Source organism: Exophiala oligosperma (assembly GCF_000835515.1).
Source record: "Exophiala oligosperma strain CBS 72588 unplaced genomic scaffold supercont1.2, whole genome shotgun sequence".
NCBI classification, from domain to species: Eukaryota; Fungi; Ascomycota; class Eurotiomycetes; order Chaetothyriales; family Herpotrichiellaceae; genus Exophiala; species Exophiala oligosperma.
This window is the reverse complement of record NW_015622819.1, coordinates 1,276,280-1,301,512: the sequence shown is the minus strand read 5'-3', so window position 1 is coordinate 1,301,512 and position 25,233 is coordinate 1,276,280. Positions and strand designations below refer to the sequence as shown.

The window sequence follows — 25,233 nt, the reverse complement described above, 5'->3', positions numbered from 1 at the left end:
CTTCTAACTCTCACCCGTCCATCGCTGGCAAAATCATTGGGCTTTATAGGTAGAATCTCAGCTGGGACAAACCACGTCAACATTCATGGTGTGATTTACGTATCAAGTCCTGGGGAGTCTGCGAGTATCTCCTGATGTATAAGCAGCACCGTGGTCGTCTTACGGTGTTCGTGAGTTGGGCCACTGAAGAGTCTCTTGGAAACGTCCAAATGAAAGACCTTCATCAGGTGCAACAGAAGACTCGAACGTGTCCTCAGCAATCGCCAAGGTGGTACTAGACATGGTTCCTTCAGCGTCAGGGCCACTAAGGGCCTGATCACATCTCAGCGCTTCAGACGGGTCGTGCTTCGGATAATCAGGATGAAATCGATCTAAGTGAATGAGATAGTTTCCCGTATTTCTGAAGGGGGAATGTGTGCATTCTAGCACAGGACAGTAAAAGCTCTGCCCTGGGGGAGCTCTTCCTTTCCGGTTATCTTTCGAGTATGGGCTTTTGGAGTTTGTGCGGCTTCGTACAATCGAAAGTGGCATTGGAGTGCCTGGTTGTGTTTGGATAGTGGGGTCTACCATCGGCCATGGACTGCTATCGCTGGGGCTATGCCCGGGCGTCGGGTGGAACGATCCAAGGTTACGCGACATCTCTGGGGACCCTCGTTCTAACCGAGATGTGGAAGATCCTGATCTTGAATGTAGTCGTGAAGCAGGGAGAGCCGATACCCTCTCCACCAGATCGTCTTGCAGCTGGTCGAACTGGAGGTTACCCCTCAAGCACAAGAGACAGTGCCAAAGCCCCGGGGGCAAAGGTCCGTAGATGTGTATGAGATAATCACTCAGAACCTTCTGAGCCGGAGACACGCTTGGAGTTTGGAACAAGGCGGCCCATAAGTCTTTCGGAACCAGGAGGTAGTTGCAGACAGCGTCACGGTGGTGTTGAGTCTCATCATGCTGAATTAGGGCGTCCGAGAGGCTGGTTGCAGGAAGAAAAGGCTGGCTGGATATGTTCAGCTGGGGGATCCCGAGATTCGGTCCTGACGTCTGCCACGAATCAATGCTCGTATTATGATGATACTGCGTATATTGCAAGTCCAGACCATTGCAATCGTGTCCATGCTCCATGGTGAACCTTCTCATGGTCTATAAGGCTGCAGAGAGATGTCGATCATGCCATTCATTGATGTCGAGGAGCTCAAAATCGATGCCATCCATATGTGAGACTGGTATAGAGTTCAGAATCTTAAGAGTGTTTCAGGTCAGGCGGCGCGCTCAAAGGATGTTGAACGCAAGATAGGTGGTCTCGAACCGACCAGCGGCGCGACTCGAAGGCAGATCAGATAGCACAACACTATGAACGTTTTGAAGGAGTGACAATGAAAAGAAGACACAGATTTGCGGAGGACTGGCTGGCAGACTATTGTTGCAAAGTGAGGTCAAGCATTTTGCATGGTTCGTAAGCCTCGGTAACTGAGGGAAGGGCCATTGTATATCAAGACGCCGCTGTTTCCATGGGAGGCGCCTTGCCGGCCCTGGATCGTCTACACTGCTGGTTGAGGAATGGTGAGCCGAGACTGGGACTTTCTGAACCATCGACATGTATGACCTAAAGCTATGGCAACCAGAAGAGTCACGGCTCCGAGGATCATTGCGTGACACCAGCAACAATCAGGAAATTGACTGCTCCCTGGGATGGGCCGCTGCCCGCACACGGCATCTCAACCTGCAGGGAAAATGGTCAAGAACCAGGTCCTATTCGTTCTGGTTGTCATGCTATAGGGATAGAGGCCGTTGACTGCACAGCCCCTTCGTATCGGCTTCCGCGAATCTGACCAGCGGATGCCCCATAAATAGGGCTGAATGGCAAAAGTACGGTGAATAAACTGCCAATCAGCAATGGCCTCATGACCAGGGGTTGCTGATAGGCACAGCCATGGCCAATTCCGCAACGCCGGTTCGAGGAGCTGATGATATCCAAGCACTTCTCTACGAGTATGAGCAATGTAGTCCGTACGGCTGTTGTCAGACACATTCGTTCACATGTGCCATCTCATTCCTTTCCACACCGAGGATGTTCGTACGAGTATGCGTATTCTAATCGGGACTTCCGTGATCCTTGTAAGGAGGCTGAACTGTTGGGTGGCTTGACCTGCTATTCCTGTGCAGCCAATTTGATAACCGGTGAAAAGAGCACTGTGAGAATGTGGCTGTGTCTCGAACAATTCAATGCCGCGGAGTTGTGATGCAGGATCGCAGGATATCGAATCTCCTCACGCAGCAATGTGTACGCCATTTTACGTCGGATTTCTGCCTCCATAAGGCAATTGCAGTTACGCAAAAGCGCCATTGGCTGGGATATCAGAAAATACCATGCTACCAAGAACAATTGCAAATCCTGGATGGAAATGCAAGGCGTGGTGACGGAACAAAAGTCTGCACTTTTGTTTCTTGCAACGCACAGGTTTGACAAACCCCCGAACGTGAATTCCCGGAGTGGCATAGCCAAACTTGCAATATGAGCCACGCCATACCATGCTGATGTATCAAGTGGCTATAGGTCTGGCCGAAGGCACTCAGCCATTGTCGCAAGAATTGAATCCGTCCAAGAAGGCAGAATTTTCCGTGTCAATTGCGACCAACGTTTCTGTCTCTCCATTATTCGTATCACTCTAGAAACCATACTCTTTCAAGGCAGCTGCGCGCTGTAGAAGGTAGTCGCATCGCTGACTAAATTTGACACATCTGGCAGCTGGCTGTTTTCGAGTGATGCCATCAACTCCATTTGTTGCTGTTCGCTAAGTGATTGCATTTGATATGCAGAAGGATACGTTTGATGCATGTAGCGGGAGTACTCCTGGCCAAATGGCGCCAGGTAAGGTAATTCGTCATAATTCATGTTGGGCGACCCGGTGAGGCCAGGAATAATACCGGGAATCAAAGGAGACGATGTCCAGGGGTTGGAGCCCGGTGAACTGGTTGGGATGTAGTTAGATGTATGTTGAGGGTCGAACCCTGGAAGGCTGAAGTGCATAGCCGGGATATCGAGGCGAGGGGCTGCAGTGGGCATGTACTGCGGGCCAAGCGTGTTTGGCTGAGAGGTTGGCGGAAAATTCTCAGGCTGAGGCTGGTATCCTTGCTGGACGTGATCAGTGAATTTATTTGTGGAAGTTTGGAAGGTGTGTCCAGCTGCTTGAGTATGAACACTGTGGATGGACTGGGGTGACTGAGCACCAAACAGTGATGTGTTGGTGGTGCTGGCCGGACTGTTGGCAAACTGGGAGGTCGATGAGCTGATGTCTTGTGTCGTTGTGCTTACGTAGTCAGATACTGCTGGGGATTCCGCAGCTTTGTCCGCATCGTAGGCTTTCAAGCACCCGAGAACAAGGTTCTCGTAGAGTTGCTGGGCCGACCTTACGCCAGGCCAACGATCCGCACATAGTTCAATGGCTTTGAGCGCGTCCTGAATTTGCAAGCGGACTTCGTCAATGGGATGCTGCTGTCTGATCGCAGGATACGACAGGCACCAAAGAATGGTATTTAACGCCATGAAAATTGCTTGGGTGAAAATCCATGTGATGTCGATAAGATTGGCTTCGACCTGGCGCTTCTGTAATTTGATGTTGTAGATAGCCGCGTTGTAGCATTTCTGAGCCGCATCGAGCGATGGATTGGGAATTTGAGGCGAAGGGCGATACATGAAGACTATCATTGTATTTTTGCGTCCAATGAACCTGCCAAAGGGTTAGATATGGAAATTGCACAAGATGTCACAAATAGTTACCAAGCCTCGCTCAAGCCAGAGCCTTCGTCATTTTGAGGACAATCGCGGACCCAATCGTCAATCTTCTGCAACATTTGGTGGAACCAAGGATCAGTGTCTTGTGTTGGGGTCTCCCGTTTGCAAAGATAAAGGGTGCGCCTGATTTCAGCCTGCAAAAGCCGCATCTTGAAAAAATGAATGGAAATACATTTCTTCATGATGGGATGATTCCCAGGAAGTAATCCATCCGCGCTGATGAAGCGGTCGTCGCACAGTTCAAAGAAGTTCACATTGATGTTGTCAACAGATACAGCAAATGCGCTTGGCCTGCCCAGACTGTGAGAGAGCCCATACTCCATCGAAGTGATGATCCAGAAAAGTCTCCGCCGCATGTCAACCTCGAGTGCATTAGGTCGTGTACCTGATGGTGGTTTGTGGATTGTTTCCTCCTCACACAACCCAAGTTCCTGACACAATTTGGAGGCGATCCCTACTACCCAGTATGCCGCTGTTCGTGTGGGAGTAAGGAGTGAGTACTGGGCGATAAGAGCAAAACATTGGAGGGTAGAGAGATCTTTCTTTTGCACAGCGCCAGTCAGGAATGGGAGGGCGGCTAGATAGTAGCTATCGGCAAGACCAGCGTACTGCGTGTCAAGTTTCTGCATACTGATAGCAATGACGAGCCGGACTTGAAAATTGAGTGTCGGATCTTCAGACCCATCGTATACGGCTTGCAGGTCTCGATGGAAGGATGGTTCGTGGAGGAGTGGGAGCATGTACTGTGCCTTTACCATGTATATCTCCACCAAACGATGCATTAAATCCCGAGTAGGCAAATCTGGTGCAGCGACAGAACTGATCAACGGATAGACCTTTGATGTAGGCTTGTTGCTTTCCTCATCAAACTTCTCCTTGATCTCCTGCGCAGCTTTATGTGGCACAACCTCTTTGATCGTCTTCCGAACAGCGTTCTGTTTGGCAAATTCCATGACGAAGCGAGTAATGGCAATGCCACTGGATGGCCCCAGGAACCGGCTTTCATCGTTCTCGCTGAAGCGCACGAGTCCGGCAGAGCGCGCCATCGTCTCATGCGTAGGTTCATAGCCTTCCTCTCTCTCCAATACTTTGAGTTCCTCTTGAAGCCGCCGTACGGTGTCCTGCAGGGAGGTGATATAGGTACGTGGAATGGTCCGATTCTTTGTGGAATCATAATACTCGCAGAGGGCATTGCTTCGCTCGCATGGTTCGCAGCGTGGTAATGTTGCGTCACATCTTGTTTTCCTCTACAGAAGAAGGTCAATTGCCGCCGCGAACGAAAAGGATTCTGGGAACAAGGCCTACCTGTCTGCATCTTACGCATGCTGTCACTGTGTGGTGCACCTTGTCCTTGCTTTTAGTCGTTTCTGGTGAATCTGCCATAGCAGCATTCTCGCTGTCGGCCATAAAGTCCTCGGGAAAGATTGTCGCAAACTCGTGGTGTACAAATGCGCGAGGGCAAGACTAATGAATTTCGTCATTCCTCATAGCCTGGCGCCAGAGAACCAAGAATTGAATTGATTGTCGTCGCTACTCGTGGACATTGGAACTGGGAGCTTACAGGCTCCATTGGGCCTGCTTGTGGGCGTGTAATGGACGTGAAATAGGCCTGGTAGGCAAAGGCACAAGTGGCATGAGATGCCCGTCAGCACACAAAGTAAGTGGGCTGCGGTTGTTAGCCGAATTCACTCGGGGGAGACTGAAGAAGGTGGGCCTTCGAGGCCAGGGCCTGCCCGCCATGACCACCGCCCTAGGGAAGTCCTGCTGTGAGTGATTGCAGGGGTGGGCAATAGGCTTCGAGACCTGACATGCTGGTATACCGTGGCTGTCGTAATGATGACCTGATATGTCCACGAGAACTCCAAGGTGTTGCCCAAAACGTAGTCCACCAAGCTGACTGACTCTTAGGTACTGTACGCAGGCAAAGCCAAAAGCAAACGACTGGTAAGCCGGGCACTCCCCAGCAGTCCCTGTGTAGCTGGACAATTCAGCCCCCAAGCCCCCATGGCCAGAAGCTGAAGGTCTGTGGCAGATCACAGGTGTCAAGATAAAGACGTAGGCTTAGCTGCGCTCAGTGATTGACGCAGGGACACGAAGGAGGGTGATCGGCGACCCTGTTCAAGTATCCGCACACTACTCGTATCGACGGTCTGGCATCAAGGTTACAGGTAGGGCTCATCAAATTAGTTACAGTAGGTCAGGAATAAGGACGTAACTCGTGAGTTGCTCGGACCAACTCTCGCGAACAGCTGGTTTGAATGCTTCATTGGATACCTGAGGAAGACGCACCAAAAAAGAAGTTCGCTAGGGGCGTTTAGTGGGTGTCTTGGGCTTCAACAAGTGCAGAAGCTTTCCAAGTCACACTGGCCTTTGGGAGTCTGATTGGCCTATGCCTTGTTTGTCGTTGAGGGTCTGAAATGCCCCCCGCCTATAACGTCAGAATCAACGGCGCTGTCAAGTCCACGGCTTCTCTGCCGCGCTGTCTTAGTTTCCCATTGACCACCAGTCAGACAACAAAGGGAATTACTTGTTGTGTGGAAAGTACCGGTCTATCAGAATGACTGAAACCCGATCGTCCAACGGCCACAGATGATGTGAATCAATATCCAAGTACGGTACGAGCACGAGTACCACAATTTTATGACGGCAGTCAATCCTCGTCTTACTGTACACCCATCTCGACCACGTTCCGTCAGCCGATTGAGATCACGAATCTGCCCCATCCTTTGGCTTCCTTGGACACTGACTGTACCCATCGAAGTTTCGAAGCTGTTGAGCACTTTTTCCGGTTGACCCCGCGAAATGTCCTGAATTCCACGAAGCTCAAGTTTCACTGTCGCAATGGCTAAATTAGAGCCCATCGAGGCTTTGCTGGCGCCGTCTCTGCGTGTTTCCAGGCCTGTTGCCGCCTGTGCACGTTGTCGATCAGCCAAAATCAAATGCGACGGAAAATTACCTGCCTGTTCAGCCTGCGAGCGCTCGGGCAAGGGGACGAGTTGCACCAGTGCCAATGATGACTTCGCGCGTGGCAAGGAACGGAGTTATGTCGCCGCACTCGAGGGCGCTGCACAACGACTCCAAAGGAAGATTGAGCGGGCTAGAGCAGAGGCCGCCATCCAAGGCACCTCGTCTTCGACGCATCGTCCTCCGAAGCACCGAAGAATCAGTGGCACCCGTCGACGCGAAGCATCAGACGTCGATGAACTGGTCAGCGACTTCGGTTTTTTAACAGTGAATGCCACGTCGAGAGACTTCCACGGCTTTACGTCTACCATGTCATTTGCCAAACTGCTCTTGTCGGCTGCTTCAAGGCGAGAATTGCCTCCAACCGAGACCCGAGGACTCCCGCCTCGATACGCCATCATGCCTATGATCAACCACTACCTGGAAAACATCTATGTTCTTTTACCCTTCTTCTCCGAGACAGAATTGATGAGTAGTCTCTCCCGGATATACAACGAGTCAGCCTCGATTTCTTCATCTGTGACACCTCTAGATGTCTGGAATGTGAGGCTAATATTGGCCATTTCTTACGCCTCTTCCTCACAGCAAAAGGATGACGAGAACGACAAGACGGCGTTGGAGCACATGGCTGCAGCTCGTAGCTTGGCGAACTATGTTCTTCATCCCGGCTCTATCACTGGCGTTCAAGCACTTCTCCTTCTCGTCGAATACGCATTGGTGGACCCGGCTCATTTCGATAGCTGGTATTTGGTTGGAATGGCTTCAAGATTGGTCGTTGATCTTGGCCTTCATTGCGAGCCTCCCCCCGAGACCAAAATCAGCAAAAACATGCTGGATCTTAGAAGACGAATATTTCACTGCACCTATGCCCTTGACCGATTGGTGAGCATGTCTCTTGACCGAGCATTCTCCTTCACAGATGATTCGGCTCCGGATGTGCAGTTACCACATTTGACCACAGAAAATGTGCCCTCTCATTTGTTCCTGCGTTCAATCAGGCCGTCGCTCTTCCTTTTCGACATCCGTCGAGTACAATCCTCGTTTTATCAGACCACGAGATGGTCATCACGGACACAATGGCCCCTGGCCACCGCAGCAACGTACGCAAGCTCTGTCTCTAACGACATTCATGCGTGGTATTCGACAATTCCACCCAACTTGTCCCAGCGGCATCTTATGCTGTTCAATCTCGAGCGGATATACTGTCAGATCTTGGTGGTGTCGCCGAACCAGAGAGTACCTGCAAACAGCATGACTGATCTCAACAAGGAGCTGGTTTTTGAATATTCTGCTCAGTATGCTGATTTATTTCAGCCCATCACTCAGGATGTCACCTGGCACGCGTACTTGACCTACGCCGATATATGTAGGGCCAAGTACGTAGGGCAGAAATTCGTTGAGGTGATGTGGTCAGACTTTGACCGTCTTCTCAAGACTTCACATACACTGCGAGAAGGTTCGCCCCTGGCACACAACCCTCCCCTAGAGAATGCAGAGCGTGCGACTATGTTTTTACGCAAGATCGTTGAAGTCCTCGACTTCGCCAGACATCGATGGGCAATGCCGGAAATGCGAGAGCAATTTGAACAAGAGTCTGCTGTACTCTTATCGCGTCTAAAGAGTCGACAAGGCGAAGCGAAGCCCAGACAGTACACAAACACTTCAGACACCGGCGTTGATCCTAATATGTATGGTATCGCGAGCAATAGCGTTTATGCGAGTGCTTCTCAGTATGCCTACGATGGTGCTCCAATGATGCAGCTGCCGAGTCCTCCAGTGCAACAAGAATCAAACGCCCAAGGGGAGATGAAACCACAACAGATGTTGACGCCGCCCGAAGAATACCGGGTGCCAGCGAATTATGGCATGCCTCAAGGATCTTTGCCACGGCGCAGCTATGAATTTTTCGGCGGCCGATCATGAAATATGAGAACAGGGGACACGAGGACAAGGTTTTTCAAACATGGCCACCCCCAAGCTGTAGCATGTGATGGTGTGTGTACCCTGTCGCGTGCACCTGGGTCCAAAAAGTGATAATGGAAATCTGCGGAGTCAAATCAGTCAGATCATGCATGCGCGCCGTCACGGGGCGAGGATGATCAAATCGCGAAGGTCGCTCGAGGTCCTCAGTGGATGGGGTGTGTTGATAGAGTACTTTCAATAGTGTGGGAGTAATTTGGTGTGGGTGTGAGGACAGCGGAAGGGTTTGGCTACACTGCGCCCAAATCCCTTTCATCGCTGCACGTGTTGGAGAGGCTTCAGCTTATTGCACCAAGTAGTAGCGTGGTGGTGCTGTGGCTGCAACCATACTTTTGTACCATGGTGGTATAAGAATGGCACACGAGTCCTTCGTAGCCTCGACATGCTGTACCACTGTTCGCTTTACTCCATATTGCCTTTCTATGTGTCGTGAACCAAAGATTCCTGCAAAATTGCCTGCATGTGCGAGCAATTTTTGGCCATTTCATGCGGAGCCACGCAGCCGAGTGCCATCCCTGTATGCAGTGTACGAAAGACTTTCGCCTAACTTACCTTAGGTCCCCTGGCCAGAGACGCGTACCTGAAAATCTCTGGGCGCGCTATAGGTGCCTTAGGCCGTCGGCAGACATTTCCAGGTACCAGCTTGCAGCCGAACAAGGGGCTTTTGGCGCCCAACGAGGCCTGGCTTCGCCCCAGAATGCAGCAGAGCAACCAGGCTCAAAGTCAAGGTCCTCATTCGTCACCTATATAATTACGTCAACTTTGTGAATGACTTCATACCCTTTGCTCATTCTCCCTGCGATTCCGACACTTGAAGCTGCACGCAGACTGCATTTTTCCGCTGTCCGTGGATGCTCTACGCCCTCAAATTTCTACATTCGACACTCTGCTCGAGATTGCGATACATGAGTCCTGCTCAACACCGTTGAGACATCATGGTTCGCTTCACGGGCGGCCTGCTGTTGTTCTCAGCATGCGCAGCCGCGGCGCCGCCAAAGTACCCTTCCAACGGCCAAGGGAACCAACAGGCCGTGTTCAAGTCACTGGAGCCGCAATCGAATCCTAGAAAGTTACAGGGAAAATTCCTCCACATCACAGGTATGCAGGCTGATTTAACCCGGTAAACCTTGAACTCACACTTCTCCCCAGACATCCATCCCGACCCTTTCTACAAGCTTCATTCAAACCCATCCCATGCTTGCCACACTGGTAAAGGCGAAACTGGCTACTTTGGTGCCGAAGTGACAGACTGCGACACGCCTTTCTCCTTGGTCAACGCGACCTTTAGATGGATTGAAGAGAACATCAAAGATGAGGTTGATTTCGTGATTTGGACTGGCGATTCGGCGCGGCATGACAATGATGTAAAACATCCGAGATCAGACAAGCAGGTCATCAGGCTCAACAAGTTTATCGTGGACAAGTTTGTTGAGACCTTTGGAAAATCCGACAACATCGACGATCCCGATCCGACCAACGACTTTGTCGTTCCTATTGTCCCTACCATCGGCAACAACGACATCCTACCCCACAATATCTTTTCAGCAGGTCCGAATAAGTGGACTCGCACTTACAGCAGTATATGGAATAAGTTTGTGCCGGAAGCGCAAAGACATTCATTCGAAAGAGGAGGATGGTTCTTTACCGAAGTTATACCCAATAAATTGGCAGTCATCAGTCTGAATACGCTATATTTCTTTGACTCGAACTCGGCTGTGGATGGCTGCGAGTTAAAGTCAGAGCCAGGCTACGAGCACATGGAGTGGCTGCGAATCCAGCTCCAGTTCATGCGCGAACGAGGAATGAAAGCCATTCTGATTGGTCATGTACCGCCAGCAAGGACCGGGAGCAAGCAGAATTGGGACGAGAGTTGTTACCAGAAATACAATTTGTGGATGAGGCAGTACCGTGATGTCATCGTCTCTTCCATGTTTGGCCACATGAACGTCGACCATTTTATGTTTCAAGATGTGAAGGATCTGACATACAAGTTCAAGATCGACGGTATTGATGACGAATTCACAAGATCTGACTTTGGTGATGCCGACCCGAACAATGAGACACTGTCAATTAGCGCCAAAACAGCATACCTCAACGAACTGAGAGCCGACTGGGCCACACTACCCAAACCTCCTGCTGGCCACTCTTACCAATTAGACACACCTCAGGATACTGTGGATACTGAGAAGAAGAAAAAGAAAAAGAAAAGGCCAGACGACAAGGACGAATTGGATGAATTCCTAAAAGCCATTGGCGGACCCTGGGGTGAGAGATTCAGTCTGAGTTTGGTGTCACCGAGTGTGGTTCCGAACTTTCTCCCAACTCTTCGGGTAATAGAGTATAACATCACCGGTCTCGAAAAGCACCACCCGGCTGTCGGGGCCATAGGCACACCCGCAGACAAGACGGTTGAAGATATGCTCTGCGAAGGGAGCAACGATGAACAAGAAGCATTCGAGGGTGATACCGAAGGTGGGATGCAGGATCTGAAAAAGAAGAAGAAAAAGAAGAAGAAGGGCAAAAAGAAACCCAAATTCCACGTGCCGAAACCCCCTTCCAAATCGTCTCCTCCTGGCCCAGGCTACTCAGCACAGCCGCTTTCTCTCGTTTCCTGGACACAGTATTATGCCAACCTGACCCAGGTGCACGAGGAGATGGACAAGGCAGGAAACAAAAAACAGAAAGATCCGTATCACTACTTTGATTATCAAGTCGAGTACGACACGAAGAATGACAATGCTTACGAGATGAATGATTTGACCATGCGGTCATGGCTAGATCTTGCCGAGAGGATAGGCCGCAAGAACTTGTCCAAATCCAAATATGATGCGTTGGACATGACCGATAATGACGAGGACGGTCCATCCGAGCTAGAGCCACAGGCGTCTAGGAAACCCAAAGGCCAAGGAAAGGGAAAAAAGAATCATCCAAAGACGACGAAAAACCATCTATGGAAGACTTTTATCAAGAGGGCATTTGTGCATACGAAGCCCGATGATGAAATTGAACAGGACTTTGGTTGATCTCTCGGGACGAGGATGTGGATTGAGTGTATGAAGTCGAGAAGAAAGTTGAATGCCCTGCTCCCCCTTGTATTTCTATGTACTACGGAGTACCTTTTGCATTATTATCGGATGGGGGGTTGGGTTTCAACTAGCGAGCATATTGACGATGTTATGAGATATGGTAATGTCGAAAAATACCAGGTACCCTAATATACCGAGTACCTACTTGGAGTTCAGGTTTGGGATATTCATAAAATTTTTTGGTGAACAATATGTTCAAAAATCTACTTCGGCATGTTCTCTCTACTGTGATGTTTCCAGTATGAGGTACAAATTGAGCCGCGGCAGAGTACGGGGGAGCGCTTTCGAGCACTGAGCGAGCCACAGAGAAGCGCTCGTCCGATGCCCATTTCTTAAGTGCCAGTTCGGGCTCAACCAACCATAGTTTCACGTCGTCACAAACAAGTTGCCATCTGCCGGACATCTGGCTCGACTGATTATTGTCTGGGCCCGGTGATAATTGTCGCCTGACCAACAAGAGAAGGATACGACCAACAGTAAACGAACATGTTACATGTCCACGAAACTTGACATCAATAGTCGTCAACCTGTAAAGGGGGTAGTAGGCAGGCGGTGCTTGCTGTTTTGGGCATGGTCGCGGGCTGGGCCCCCTGGCGCTTTTGACATCGATTAGAACCCTCGTCGACTCTTCCATACTCTTACTTCCGACCTTGCTTCTTCCTCGCCTCCTGGCCTCGATGCGCCTGTCGTGCGGCACGTGCTACAGCCTGTGTCAGCGATATCCCTACCTGTATCTCTTTATCGTTCACAATGTTGCTCTGGTTTCTCTCGATGGTGGCCGCCGACTAGAAAGCAATAGATGGAATCTCCCCCACCTCGGGGTTATCTACATATCGATAACTCGGAATGCACCAAAGTGGACGTGCATGCATGACATGCCGGAGACGAGGCCGCAAATGCGGCAAGACTCGTGTGACTAAAATGATCAGTATTCTGGACAAGCCACTACTACCACTTTCAATGCGCATCTCTGACTTCACGCCTGTGAGTATCCCACCACCTTTCACTTTCCCTCAGCACCTTTTCTTCCCACCTGGCTACTGGTCCTATGAGCCCTATGTCCTTCTGACCCGACTTTACAACATCACGGCAAGGTAGTGACATGGTCATATTCTCCTGATTGTTATCTCCCGTCAAGCGTTTCAAGTTGGCTTCGCTAGCTGCGTAGAGAATGCGACCGATGTTGCTCCAATAGGCCGTGCCCGTACACATTGCGCAGGGCTCCCAGGTTGAGACCAACGTGCACTTTTCCAAGTAGTCCTGGGTGAAATGAATGCCTGCTAACCGAGCGATTTCGCTCTCGGCGTGCTGAAAGTGGGATACGGAGAAATGGGTCATGGGAATTGTCGTGTTGTCTGTTCCAACTAGGAGAGCCGCGAATGGTCTTTTGCCGTGGTTTGCGGTAGCGTCGACTTGCACTTCCAGGCAAGTCTTCAATGCTTTATCGATCTGAGCTTCTGTCAAAGGGCAGCGGTTGGACGAGGCCATGGCCGAGTCTGTTCTTGCTGTGGAATGCTGATTGACTGTAGGTAGAGGGCCCGAGTGAATGTGTCGCCGATGGGCGCCAGTGGGTTGATAACTGATGTGAGTAACGGTGGTGTGTATAGCAATCATGTGTTTGGTTTTGAATTATATTCATCGGACAAAGATAAAGACCCATTCAAGGTCATTCACTGTACGATACGTAGCTGATGTATCCGAATTCGTTCGAGTCAGGTGCTACGAGTCTCTGCTGGCGAACTCTAGGGCGCATATCTTGTCCAGCCTAAGACTAGGCGGTCGGACACAAGTAGCCACAGGCCAGAGAGTCTTAGACTTGGTAAAGACAGCAACACCATGATTGAGATCTGACTCGGCACCTTTGCAACCCAATCATACCTTACAATATCTTCTGACGCCAAGGTATCGAGCAGACATCGATCAGAACCTCCCGTTACATACATATTTGGTATGTCAAACTCAACTGTTTTCACTAGCTTTGGACGGGGAAACTTGTCATATGTTGGCACATGGCAGGGAAAATACTGGTAACGACGGTACAGTGAATCCCCCGACTGAATAGTTGTTAGCGGAAGGGCAAAGCGGCGAGGGATGAGTCAGCGAAACAGGCATGGGCGTCAACTGTTCGGGGAGCTTTTATATTGTAGCCTCACTTTACTCCGCCAACTATACCATCATCATCATCGTCGTCGTCATCATTATCATCAACACCTCGCTTGCTCAAAGATTTGGTGTCTTTGTGGTAATTGTTGGTACGCTTTGAAACGTCCAGACAGGTACCTTTTGAAGTACATTCCTGGTACCAGTAAGTTCGGCACCATCAGCCATTTATTACAGGTATTATTGGATACTACTACGGGAAAGAAAAGGGGACCTTCTAACACGGTCAATCAATAGTACTAGTACAGGTATTCCAAATCTAGTGTGTGCATGTGTCTGAACACAGCAAATCTTTCGAAGGGGTAGAGAGAGCGAACGCAAGAAGAAAAAGAAGAAACAAGAAAAAAAACAGAAAAAAGAATGGCTACCAATTTCGAACCCGTGGATCATTCTCACCTCTTCGAGGAAGGAGGGAGACTGTACACTCGACCCTCGACGTTCGAGGACTACCCTACCCTCCAACCCGCGATGCGGTTGATCATCGAGGTCGGTCCCACGATGAACGTCGGATCCTTGTCACGCGGGACTCCCTTGACCATCATACCGCTCATGGCGGGCAGACTCGTATCCGAACCAGGGTTCGAGGTTAATGTCGATTGCCACCAGGTGGGAACTGGGCCTGACTGTACGATTTTTCTGCCTCTTGGTACTTTTTTGGTGTTTCGTGATGAATGCTGACTTTCTCGTCTGTGTGTGTGTTTGTGGTGGTAAATTAGATATCCATCATGATCCGGACGGTAGAAGGATGAGGTTGAAAACTGATATTCTAGTTGGGTATGGTTTGACTTTCAACATTCTCCGTTACCGAGTACTGGCGAAAACTCTTTGGGTTTGACCGAGTTAACACACTCTCTCATTGTCATTTCTCACAGGGATGAAGATTCCCAGGTATGTCTGCATTTGACCCAATCCTACCATGCTTATATGCTTCCCTTCATTCACACCTACATCCACCTTCCCCATTCGCGATGAGAGCGTCGTTTCTGAACGAGCCACAAGAAAAGAAAAGACGACGAACTGTTTGGCTGACCTTGTATCGATCGTGTGCGTGTTCCTGTAACAAACAGTATATCAATGTCCACTACGAGGGAATTTTGGACATAACAAATGCTATGCGTAGAATTCTGGGCCGGGACGAGTGGTGTACATCGACCGAGTTCGGGAACCAGTGTATGTGTCCACAAAATCACCCGATTTTCGAAACCGGATGAAGGAGAAAGTGTCGAGGCTAAAATTTGCATTTGTCACAAAGTCACCACTGTATCTTTCGAAACCGGATCTCTGCGATACAAGGCCTTGGAACAGGGAGTCTTTGTGGCGTCGGGTAGAGTCCTCATAACCATGGAGGGGCCAAAGATCGAGTATCTTATCAGCAAGGTCTGCAAGGGTCCAGGACCGAACCCGACAGGGAGTACTACTGGCTCAGGAAGTAATACTGGTTGAGACGTTGATTGATCAAGTCGGGCGCGCGCCTGGTTGCGGTCATAGTGGTGATATAAATTGACTTTGCTTCCTCGTTCCCTCGAGCATCGACGATTGTCGGCCTTGGGAAGTGTTTTCTTGTAAAGGACTAAAATCAATAAGTGCTGAGGAAAGGTCTTGGCGGACATGGTCAATTTGATGACTCCCGTGGCTGGCAATTTACAGAGTAGATTAGTTAGGTTGGGATCAAGCAAGCAATGGAGTCGTTTCATCATTCTGGCGCGGAGGTTGCGATGTGATGCCATCGCCGTCGCCTTCACTGTCGTTCTCCTGGCTTTGGGGAGCAGCAGGGTCTCTATGCGTCCTTTGCATCCAGGTAGGAACCCAGTTTCGTGATCTCCACCAACCTTTCTGTCTCCTTCTCCATCTCCGCCCTGCCCATCGGCAAATGGTGATTAGAAGCCATATGAGCTGGAGAGACAAGAACGTGGCGACCACAGCGACAACAACGCTGACAAAAGTCATGCTTGAGCAGCGACAACTGAATGGCCGAGCTCGAAGTTCCCACCTCTCACGCCATCCAAGCGGGCAGAGAGAGTCGGTTTTCAGGGGCGCCAGGATCCCAAAAGGGTAGTCGTACACGGTGTTGGGCACGCAGGTTTGAGACGTAGCGCACCAGGAGCACGGGTATTTGTTGTCAGGGGACAGACATGCCGGGCAATGTGGTTTGATCCAGCAGTGGAAAAAGATGTCGAGGTCGTCGCGTGAGGAGGCTGTGGATGTGTTGTCGATGGAGTCGAAAAGCGTCGAAATGATGTGCGGCGGCAAGGAAGATATGTCGTATTCTTCTTGATCCATTGTGTTTATGTGCGTGGCATCTCTATGGTGTGACTGGGGGGGAGTCATGGGTAGTTGTTTCCCAAGAAATTCAACCTGCTGGTCTGGATTTGTTACGGATATGTGGCAAGGCTGAACCGGTCGCGGCTTGCCCCAATCGGGAAACAGGGTGATGCCGCCCTTAACTCACCCTCAGCTCACGTGAGCCGGATGGGCGATCGTTCATCTCACCAATCGCGAGAACAATTTTTTTGGCGGTGCACCATTGCCATGGGGGCTTCTATAGTGAGATACGAATCGCTACTGTACAGTAGGTCAGTGAAAGGCAGACGTCTAACTCTCATTGATTAGACTGTCCACCCGAAACCGTTACCAACAATTTGGCCTTAGCAGCTACCCAATCAGCGGCCGGCAGCCTCGTTCAACACCGACTCTGTAACTGTGTCCAGGGAGCCTCTCAGGGAGCAATGTAATCATGTCTGCGCTTCATCACATCGTCCCAACGAAGAGGCTGTGCACATGTCACTCTCCCTGCAAAATGCTGACATTAATCGCACAAGACAAGCGTCACTTTGCCACGGCCTTTAAATCCACCATCCCCCCCGTCAATCACGCAATCGCTGCCACAGGCACTTTGCCCACACTGACAAACGGCTGGCCACGGATTTGAACCTCTTGAAGAAGCTAGACCGGGTTCCTCTTTCATATTTTGCTCAGCCGTGGATACCCACGTTACGGCCTTCAGCCTTGCAGGTGCTGTTTTTCTGTGTCAAGCGAAGTAACACCAGCACAGTAATTTGTGTGTGGGCAGAACAGACAAATTTGCACCGAGGATTGCGCGATCGATGAATATCATCAAAGATGTAGATCCCGGGTTAGCCACCCAGAGTCGGCGACATGTTCATTTGCTGAATGCTTTATCGTCAGCCCACTGTGTCGGTTTGAAGAGCCCTGTCTTCTCAACAGCTCACGCTATGCGGATCAAGGAACCAGCGATGGCGTTTGTGTGTCTCACAATGCAACCTTGAGAGCACCATGCATGCCATGCGGCGATGCATGTTCCCGGCTCTGGCCAAAAGGTGCAGGGTGGTGATGGAGGTGGCCCTGTCAGAGGTATAACAATGCTCGTCGGCTCGAGCTCGAGGGTTGATTGTCCACTACTCACAAACCCATTGTCGGCAATAGCCTCACGGTTTTCAGTACAACATGTTGGACAAAATTCGTTCACACATCGCACCTAGGAGTGTTGTTCATGAAGCAGTTTCTGGAGGAGCAATCAAAGATTCGTCTCAGGTGGGCTTCGATGCTGGTCCAAGCGATGGTACGTCGTCTGTATCTTGCTGGGCCTTGCAATTCCCCTAAGCACTTCACTGACCTTGCCCCGTACATTCAGAATCTCAACTTCAACCCACCCTCTCTCAGAACAAACGTCAAATTGGTACCATTTCCGCCTTCTTTCTGATATTCAACCGTATGGTCGGTACCGGAATTTTCGCCACGCCCAGCACCATCTTTGCCCTCTCCGGTAGCGTTGGACTCGCCCTGTTCATATGGGTCGCAGGTATGATCATCGCTGGCTGCGGCATGGTAGTCTACCTCGAGTTCGGCACCGGTATGCCTCGCAACGGTGGGGAAAAGAACTATCTTGAGTTCGTCTACAGAAAGCCAAAGTTCCTGGCCACGGGATTTTATACTGGCTATGTCATCCTCCTGGGCTGGGCTGGCTCGAACTCGGTCGTGTTTGGAGAGTATATTCTGCACGCCGCCCAGGTTGAGGTGAACCGATGGAACCAGAGAGGAATTGGCCTGGCCTGCATCACCGCGGCCTTTCTCATTCACGGCTGTGCATTGAAATGGGGTCTACGTTTGCAGAACCTTCTGGGCGTCTTCAAACTTGTCATAGTACTGCTCATTGTTGTCTCAGGCTGGGCCGCACTTGGAGGCGCGCTCAAAGTTCCCGAGCCGCACAACTTCGACAATGCCTTTGAGGGTACTACGGGTAGCGCTTACGGCGTCGTGACCGCTCTCTACAACGTCATTTGGAGCTACATTGGATACAGCAACGCCAACTATGCCTTGAGCGAAACAAAGGATCCTGTTCGAACACTGAAGCGGGCCGCACCTACAGCTCTTATTGCGGTCTCGGTACTTTACATGTTGGTAAATGTAAGTCTCACGCCTCCGCACGCATTCACAGCTCGTGGCCTAGGAAAACTAACGCGGTGCCTCCAGGTCTCATACTTCGCCGCTGTCTCGAAAGAAGAGATTGCAAGCTCAGGCCGAATTCTAGCAGCTTCATTCTTCCGCAACGTTTTCGGTAGTAGGGCAGAACGGGCGCTTTCGGTTTTCGTGGCTCTGTCTGCCTTTGGGAATGTCCTTAGTGTCATCTTCTCCCAAGGTCGACGTACGTTTATATCACAGTCACATTGTTTGTCTCTCTCTCCAGCAATAGCTGACATGACAAAACAGTTGTCCAAGAACTCGGTCGCGAAGGTATTCTGCCGTTCTCACGTTTCTGGGCAAGCAACAAGCCTTTCAATGCACCATTGGCAGGGCTTTTTGAGCACTGGCTCGTCTCGGTGATCATCATGCTGGCACCACCGCCGGGAGATGCGTACAATTTTATCCTGAAGTAGGCGGACCCCCTCTCAACGTCGCACGACTTTCACCTCTGGTACGAGAGCTAAATCTGTTCCTCCTAGTGTCATCTCCTACCCACTGTCAATCGTCAACTGCTTCGTCGCGGCAGGTTTGCTCTACTTGTACTGGAGGCGCACGGAGTTCAATTGGGCTCCTCCGTTCCGTGCCACGTGGCCAGTTGCTTTGCTGTTCCTCCTCAGCAACATCTATCTTGTCGTGGCACCATTTGTACCACCTGACGCGGGCCAAAATGTCTACAAGAGTCTCCCATACTATCTTCATTGTGTCGTCGGCATGGGCATAATTGCCGCCGGGGGAGTATACTGGTTGATCTGGGCCGTCCTGCTGCCTCGGCTTGGGCACTACGAGTTGGTGCGAGAGACGTATGTCGATGATCTGGATGGCTGGGAACGCAATGTCTTCTCCCGACGCAAAATAAGCCCCAGGGAGAAAGGAAGTCCCAGCTTAAACTGAGACCAGTATAGATAGAAGTAGTGGAGAGTAAACAGGGGAAGCAGCATCAAGGTGGGTACCTACTGCACATGGGGAAACTACCATACCTAACCCGCGCTCGTCTTCATCTTGACAAGAAACGAGCGCGGACTCTCTCACAATCTTTGCCGTCACTTCGATCTCGAGCCAACTCCCTGATTGGTCGTGTTAGGCGAACCTCGCTTGATCTTGTGCGTAAGAAAGGAATCATATCGATCTTGTTTCATACTCCTCTGTCAATTAACTTTTCTTCTTTCTTTGGAAAGAGTTATACTGCCCCGAATCTGGAGGGGGGTTTTCACTTTGTACGGCGACCGGGCTTCGTTTAATATGCGCCGGTTCTACCTCTGATGGGGGAAGTCCAAAGCACTACCGAAAAACGACAGTCTTTACCTGATCAATCATTCGTGGATTTTTCCCGTAGAGTTATGCATACTGCAATTGTGTACTACTGCCCCCTGTGTTTCTCTCTCTCCTCTTACAAAGGATAGATAAAGTACTTGTTTTCCCCATCGGTCAAGTCCAATAGACTCACGTCAACCTCGACTTGGACCTTCGCCCCATCCTCGGTGACACGATCGATGACCCCGGTCCTTGTCTTGCCCAGTCTTTCCTGCTCTGCGATCCACTCATACCGCTCCGCATTCCTCCTCTTCAAGATGAAATGGATGATGATCAATATTAAAGGTGTCCCCGTCCAGCTTATGACGATCTGCACGACCCAGGCGGGATAGTAGCGAGGAGCGTCTCGCGACGCCCAGATCTGCGGGGAGATCAAGTTGGCAATTCCATAGCCCGCCATGAAGAAGACGTTACGCGCCAGCTTCTTCGTGTATCCGGCCGAAGTGCTCGTCGTCCAGCCCAGTGCGATGATATACGTGATGCCGAAGGTGCTCCCTGCCAGGATCAGGCACGCGAGGAGACTGAGTTTGCTGTCCCACTGTAGGGCACACATCCCGATGCCGCCGGCGATGGCGGGTAGACACCAGAAAGTAGACCACTGTCACACATATTGAGATCACTGGGTTAGAAAAATGATGTGCGACGCTATGACGCTTCTTGATCTGGGTTTACAGGTTCCCGGGCAAGGTGTGCCTTGTTTAAAAAACCATGGATGCTGGGAGAGGGCGGGAAAGAAACTTACAAAGGCTTTATTCAAGGGGATGTAGCGCAAGAACAAAGTCGCCGCGATACAGCATGCCACGCTGAAGCCGCCGGACGCAGCGGAGACAAGGGTAGACCCGAGGTTCGACACGCCCAAGGACACAAACAAGAGATTCTGCTGGTATGCGATATTGTTGGAGATCATGAGGGTGAATGCTTGGAGTCCGAAGAGCCACGAGACCGGGTCACGGACAGCTTCGAGCAATTGGTACCTTTTCAGCTGCTTATGTTCGATGCTGGAGGTTGTTGCGGCATGAATCCGATGGACAAGGTGTATCCGTTCCGGAACAGTGAGGAAGTGTGCTTCAGCCGGGTTGTTGGGATAGAGGAACGCGACGAGGATTGTAAGGAGCTGTGGAAAGGGGAAAAAGGTTTCCCTATCAGTACGTAGACGCTACTAGTAACAGTAATTTGTCTCTCGCGGAGAGAGACAACAACACCGGACAAAAAGGATACTCCAGGAGTGTCTCAGACGCGGAGCACAAACGCAAGCAAGGAAAGAAACTTACAAAGGTCATTGAGCCTGTGATGATCATGAAGAACTTCCAAGGTAGAATTGTCGAATGGATGTAAAGCAAACCATAGGCAATAAATCCAGCGGGCACAGGTGCACCCATGCACGAAATCCAAAACAGAGGTTGCAAGAGACCTTGAGTGGCAGGCACGAAGAACATCCCCAGGGTGATCTCGATGGCGGGGACAACCGGAGCTTCGACCATTCCCAGAAAGAAGCGCAGAGCGATGAGGTCGCCGTAAGAACTGGCGGTGCAGTGTAGAAACACGATCAGCGTCCACAAAAAGGTCGCGCCGGCCATGAAGCGCGACAACGGGATGCGTTGCATGAGATAGTGACCCGGAACTTGACCGATGATATACCCTAGAGTAACATGCTCAGGTTGGGATGTTCTGGGATATGGCAAGACACTCCTCCTGAGAAAGACGTACCAGCATAAAAGAGAGTGTTGAGGTTGTTGTATTTCCCGCCATCGATCCCGGTCTCTCCGAAGAGGCCGAGGATGGAGGAGTAGGCCAACGTGGCCTTGTCAATCTAAAAGCCCCTTGATAGTAAGTAACAATGCTGCCATGAGTTTTGGAAAATTGGGGAGGACAATGAGCTAGAACAACTGACGAAGAGCAGGAGGTTGATGAGTACCAGCAATGGCACGAGGATGAAATAGAGCTTCCGATTCAATCGCCGTTCTCCGGCTCGGTCAAGGCCCTGAGTGACCTCGCCTCCACCGTACTGTTTCAATAACCCGAAGGTCACGTCGGCATCCCGTTCAGACACATGAGGCTCGGGCACTTCGGTCGCCGCGGGTTGAAGTTGTTCCTTTGTCGTCATGTCGAGTGTTCTGTCGATACTGTTTCCTGTTGCCTTTGAGACTACCTACATAGCCAAGTATTGACCATGAGCTAGTGACGAGTTTCTGTACGTATATATATGGATCAGTGTGGTATGGCCCCCGGACAGATGGGAAGAGAAATGTCGCCATTTGATATTTACGGGTAGACCGGAGGCGCAATACTTGCGATTTCTCGCGTCATCTGCAGGGCAGTACATTTTTCGAGCAGAATGCATGTGAAGGAGTGAGAACCGCCGGTCCCTTATAGGATGGTACGCTCACTAAACTTCGCAGCGTTGAACTCAGGCAAACGGGAACGGCCGCAACCTGACCATGTGGTATCGGGAGAACAAGCTTTGAGAATAAAGTCGTAGACTACTAGAGTGTAAAGATGATAATAGATCAATCATCACGCCTCCAAATCGAGAATTGACTTTTCTTTCAAACAATAAGAACGTTGAGCAGGTCGATAGGTAGTAGCGCAGATACTACAACAGGGGTAACCAAGCTTTGATCGAGGTGTAGAAGCTTTAGACCATTCTTGGACCCCACAAAGGACCCAGACCTAGTTTTCATCTCTGTCCCTTCATGAATCTTCTCTTGGACTTGCCAGCATAGTCCCCTGTTCAGTCCTGTTCCCTGCGTGGCTGCAACCCCATTCGCGAACTGCTGCCCGATTTACACCTCATACTAAGTCATGGCATGCTCGTTCCTGGCTACAATTAATGCCTTGTTGACCTTTGCTCGTCATCTATACCGAAGTTCTTTTCTAGGCGCCGCTACCGTTCTCATTCCACCAATCAGCGCTTTTGTCATTTCAGATTGGCCTGACACGGTCAAGTTCTTGAACGTGGAGGAGTGCAAACTCTTGAAGACTCCTATCCTTGCAGACACCGAGGGCGTTACAATGAACAGAGTTGATAAAAATGTGGCCCAACGCGAATTCAGAGATTATGATCTACTTTGGGCATGAGTACTTCCTGTTCACCTTCCTGGCCGCCGTACACCGAAGATAAAAGCTAAATACATGTGCAAACAGCATCTGGCTATGGTTTGATTTTCTCAAGGAGACCACCGAGATCTTGCATAAAGCAGCCTACGCTGCTTCAATATGGCAGCACCAGGGAGAAGGGAATGGAATCACACCACAACGTTCTCATTCTAATCCTCCAGTGGAATTTTTTTTGGTGCACCACAAATTGTAACACAAAGCTAACTGAACACAAGAATCGCTGTCAAGAACTATTAATCATCGCCTCCTGTTTTGGTGGTGCCTTGTCCATTCATTTCTTTCTGCCTTGGGGGATCCAAGAAGGGTGAATTCACCCTGACGCCCTTGGGTTTCTTGAAATGGCTCCGGAGTCCCAGCCATGTCTGAGTGTTATAATTTGTTTGTCTCTTACCGCACTCGGACCACGCCCACGAACTGATGCCCAGCAACATGTTTGACTCGATCACGAACGCCATACTGCCCTCGCCGACCTTCTGGGGTGCTAGGTGAGCCTCGGAGGCGCGGGCGTGGGTGGCGCTGTCGGGGCCATGGCCGACCATGACGTTGTGCAGGCTCGCTCCCCCTGGGCGGAAGCCCCCGTCCACCCTGGCGTCGTATTCGCCCTGTATCAGGCCCATGAACTCGGCCATGGTGTTACGGTGGTACCAGGGCGGGCGGAAGGTGTTTTCCATGACCAGCCAGCGGGGCGGGAAGATGGCGATCTCGGCCACCCCTTCGGAAGAAGCGAGTAGGGTGAAGATGGACGGGTCCGGGTGGTCGTACGAGACGCTCCCCACGGTCATGAAGCGACCGAGGTCGTACTTGTAAGGGAAATAGCTGCCGTGCCACGCCACAACGTCGAAAGGTGAGTGGTCCTGCGAGGCCCCAAAGAGACGGCCGTTGTATTTTGTGATGATGTGGTAAGATTCCTCTGCGGTTTCGTCGCTGTTGGTGGCGACCGGGGGTTCGTCATATGCGGCCACAGGGATTTGGAAATCGCGCGCGTTTGCACAGCCAAACGAACCCAGAGGCCCCAGGTTCGGGAGCGTGAATACCCCCTGGTGCAGTTCGAGGGCGTAGCCCCGGACTGGACCCGAGGGGAGGGAGACGTGGTACTTGATGCCACGTGGGATGACCGCGATTTCGAGTGGACGCACAAGAAGATGGCCCAGCTCCGTTTTGATGTCGAGGACGCCCGTCTGAGGAATTACCAGAAGCTCACCATCGCTAGAGGAAAACGCCGTGTGGTCGTCCATTGACCGGCCTGCGGAAAAGACGAAATATCCCATCCCAGACTTGGTGGAGACGTCGCCGGCCGCGCAGAGGAGCCGCATCGAATGTACCCAGTCACAAGTGGTGTCAATGTCGAATGGATCCCAACGGATCTGGGTTGGAATGTAGGCGAGATCGAGGTAGTCGTTGAAATTCTGGAAACTAGAGCAGCCATTGGGTTTTGCTGTGCCAATACCATTACTGACACCATTACTGGTAGCATGGTCACTTTGACGAGGTGGCTCTGGTTCTGGTTCGAAAGGCAAGTGTGCCACCGTTGGGAGTATGCGGTACATCCATGTCTGCTGGTTTTCAGGCCGAACAGCCTGGAAGGCGCTCCCGGAGATCTTTTCCGTATACAAACCAAACGCAGGACGCTGAGGTGTATTTTGTGCTATTGGTAAAGCATTTTCAATGGCTTCAGACCTGTGAAAGCGTCAGGTTAACGTCTTGTGAGTGGGGTGTTGTTCGCTTACTCTTGGTAAGATCCAAAGCCTGTGTTGTATCTGTACTTTTCCAGAGTATCAAACTTTGACGAAGGCATTGTCGTGGTTCTGACGATATCAGATGTTATCCAGACGTGTGTGTCCCAACAGCGGTCGACTTTCAACAGGCCAAAGTCCGGTCATATGACTGTGCTTTTACCCTTTTTATCTTGACCCAGGGCTCAATATCAGGACTATTCCGCAAGATTCAACCCTTTCCTAGGGGAAAGCATAAGCCTGACACACATGTCGGTTATCGAAAATGTAGATGGATGTCTCTCCGCTGACGACACCAGGGATCTCGGAGCAAAAATTCCGAGTATCTGCCATCACTTCCGAGCAGAACCCCTCCAGATGCTGCTCCTTGTCTCCGACCTCGGCTTCTGGTTTGGACATTCACTGCCGTAGATGCATTTACAACTTGAAGAGACACTCCGATGACTTGGTCGGTTACCCGCCAAAAAGCTTTGGTGCGAGTTGAGGTCTTGATGTGAAGCCACCTCTTGATGATGCGGAGCGGAACTTATGGTATGTCCTGTTTATAGGTCGGTCGCTCAACTGTGAAGCCATCGAGTAAGAATAGATCGGTCATTTCAAGTATCAAGTCGAC

General features: G+C 50.8%; 9 protein-coding genes across 11 annotated transcripts; 4 read left to right on the top strand and 5 right to left on the bottom strand.

The window, feature by feature from the left end:
- Positions 1–159: 159 nt before the first annotated feature.
- Positions 160–1,116, bottom strand: PV06_01933 (uncharacterized protein; the record flags this gene model as incomplete). Its single annotated transcript, XM_016402571.1, has 1 exon — positions 160–1,116. The coding sequence occupies one exon, from the start codon at positions 1,114–1,116 to the stop codon at positions 160–162; it is 957 nt and encodes a 318-aa protein (XP_016266468.1).
- A 1,561-nt stretch (positions 1,117–2,677) lies between these two features.
- PV06_01932 (uncharacterized protein) lies at positions 2,678–5,194 on the bottom strand (the record flags this gene model as incomplete). The annotated part of the gene is made up of 3 exons (XM_016402570.1): positions 2,678–3,722; positions 3,773–5,034; positions 5,093–5,194. The coding sequence occupies 3 exons, from the start codon at positions 5,192–5,194 to the stop codon at positions 2,678–2,680; spliced, it is 2,409 nt and encodes an 802-aa protein (XP_016266467.1).
- A 1,098-nt stretch (positions 5,195–6,292) lies between these two features.
- PV06_01931 (uncharacterized protein) lies at positions 6,293–9,090 on the top strand. Its single transcript, XM_016402569.1, has one exon. The coding sequence runs from the start codon at positions 6,629–6,631 to the stop codon at positions 8,672–8,674; it is 2,046 nt and encodes a 681-aa protein (XP_016266466.1). The 5' UTR covers positions 6,293–6,628; the 3' UTR covers positions 8,675–9,090.
- A 31-nt stretch (positions 9,091–9,121) lies between these two features.
- On the top strand, positions 9,122–12,037 carry PV06_01930 (uncharacterized protein). The gene is made up of 2 exons (XM_016402568.1): positions 9,122–9,829; positions 9,881–12,037. The coding sequence occupies exons 1-2, from the start codon at positions 9,667–9,669 to the stop codon at positions 11,752–11,754; spliced, it is 2,037 nt and encodes a 678-aa protein (XP_016266465.1). The 5' UTR covers positions 9,122–9,666; the 3' UTR covers positions 11,755–12,037.
- Positions 12,038–12,774: 737 nt separating this feature from the next.
- Positions 12,775–13,305, bottom strand: PV06_01929 (uncharacterized protein; the record flags this gene model as incomplete). The annotated part of the gene is made up of 1 exon (XM_016402567.1): positions 12,775–13,305. The coding sequence occupies one exon, from the start codon at positions 13,303–13,305 to the stop codon at positions 12,775–12,777; it is 531 nt and encodes a 176-aa protein (XP_016266464.1).
- Positions 13,306–13,992: 687 nt separating this feature from the next.
- Positions 13,993–15,499, top strand: PV06_01928 (uncharacterized protein). Its single transcript, XM_016402566.1, has 6 exons — positions 13,993–14,154; positions 14,215–14,602; positions 14,694–14,751; positions 14,850–14,865; positions 15,045–15,147; positions 15,230–15,499. The coding sequence occupies exons 2-6, from the start codon at positions 14,338–14,340 to the stop codon at positions 15,418–15,420; spliced, it is 633 nt and encodes a 210-aa protein (XP_016266463.1). The 5' UTR covers positions 13,993–14,154; positions 14,215–14,337; the 3' UTR covers positions 15,421–15,499.
- A 146-nt stretch (positions 15,500–15,645) lies between these two features.
- On the bottom strand, positions 15,646–16,257 carry PV06_01927 (uncharacterized protein; the record flags this gene model as incomplete). Its single annotated transcript, XM_016402565.1, has 1 exon — positions 15,646–16,257. One exon carries the CDS (start codon positions 16,255–16,257, stop codon positions 15,646–15,648), a length of 612 nt encoding a protein of 203 aa, XP_016266462.1.
- A 617-nt stretch (positions 16,258–16,874) lies between these two features.
- Positions 16,875–19,580, top strand: PV06_01926. 2 transcript variants are annotated; one of them, XM_016402564.1, is made up of 5 exons: positions 16,875–17,529; positions 17,630–18,402; positions 18,469–18,640; positions 18,706–18,868; positions 18,939–19,580. In XM_016402564.1, exons 2-5 carry the CDS (start codon positions 17,710–17,712, stop codon positions 19,348–19,350), a joined length of 1,440 nt encoding a protein of 479 aa, XP_016266461.1. In that variant the 5' UTR covers positions 16,875–17,529; positions 17,630–17,709; the 3' UTR covers positions 19,351–19,580. The 2 variants fall into 2 exon arrangements, with proteins under 2 accessions (XP_016266461.1, XP_016266460.1); XM_016402563.1 differs by having other exon boundaries at positions 16,875–17,557.
- Positions 19,581–19,720: 140 nt separating this feature from the next.
- PV06_01925 lies at positions 19,721–21,992 on the bottom strand. 2 transcript variants are annotated; one of them, XM_016402561.1, is made up of 5 exons: positions 21,662–21,992; positions 21,478–21,580; positions 21,042–21,409; positions 20,513–20,884; positions 19,721–20,368 (listed from the first exon to the last, which is right to left on the bottom strand). In XM_016402561.1, the coding sequence occupies exons 1-5, from the start codon at positions 21,872–21,874 to the stop codon at positions 19,847–19,849; spliced, it is 1,578 nt and encodes a 525-aa protein (XP_016266458.1). In that variant the 5' UTR covers positions 21,875–21,992; the 3' UTR covers positions 19,721–19,846. The 2 variants fall into 2 exon arrangements, with proteins under 2 accessions (XP_016266458.1, XP_016266459.1); XM_016402562.1 differs by having other exon boundaries at positions 21,478–21,992.
- Positions 21,993–25,233: the final 3,241 nt, after the last annotated feature.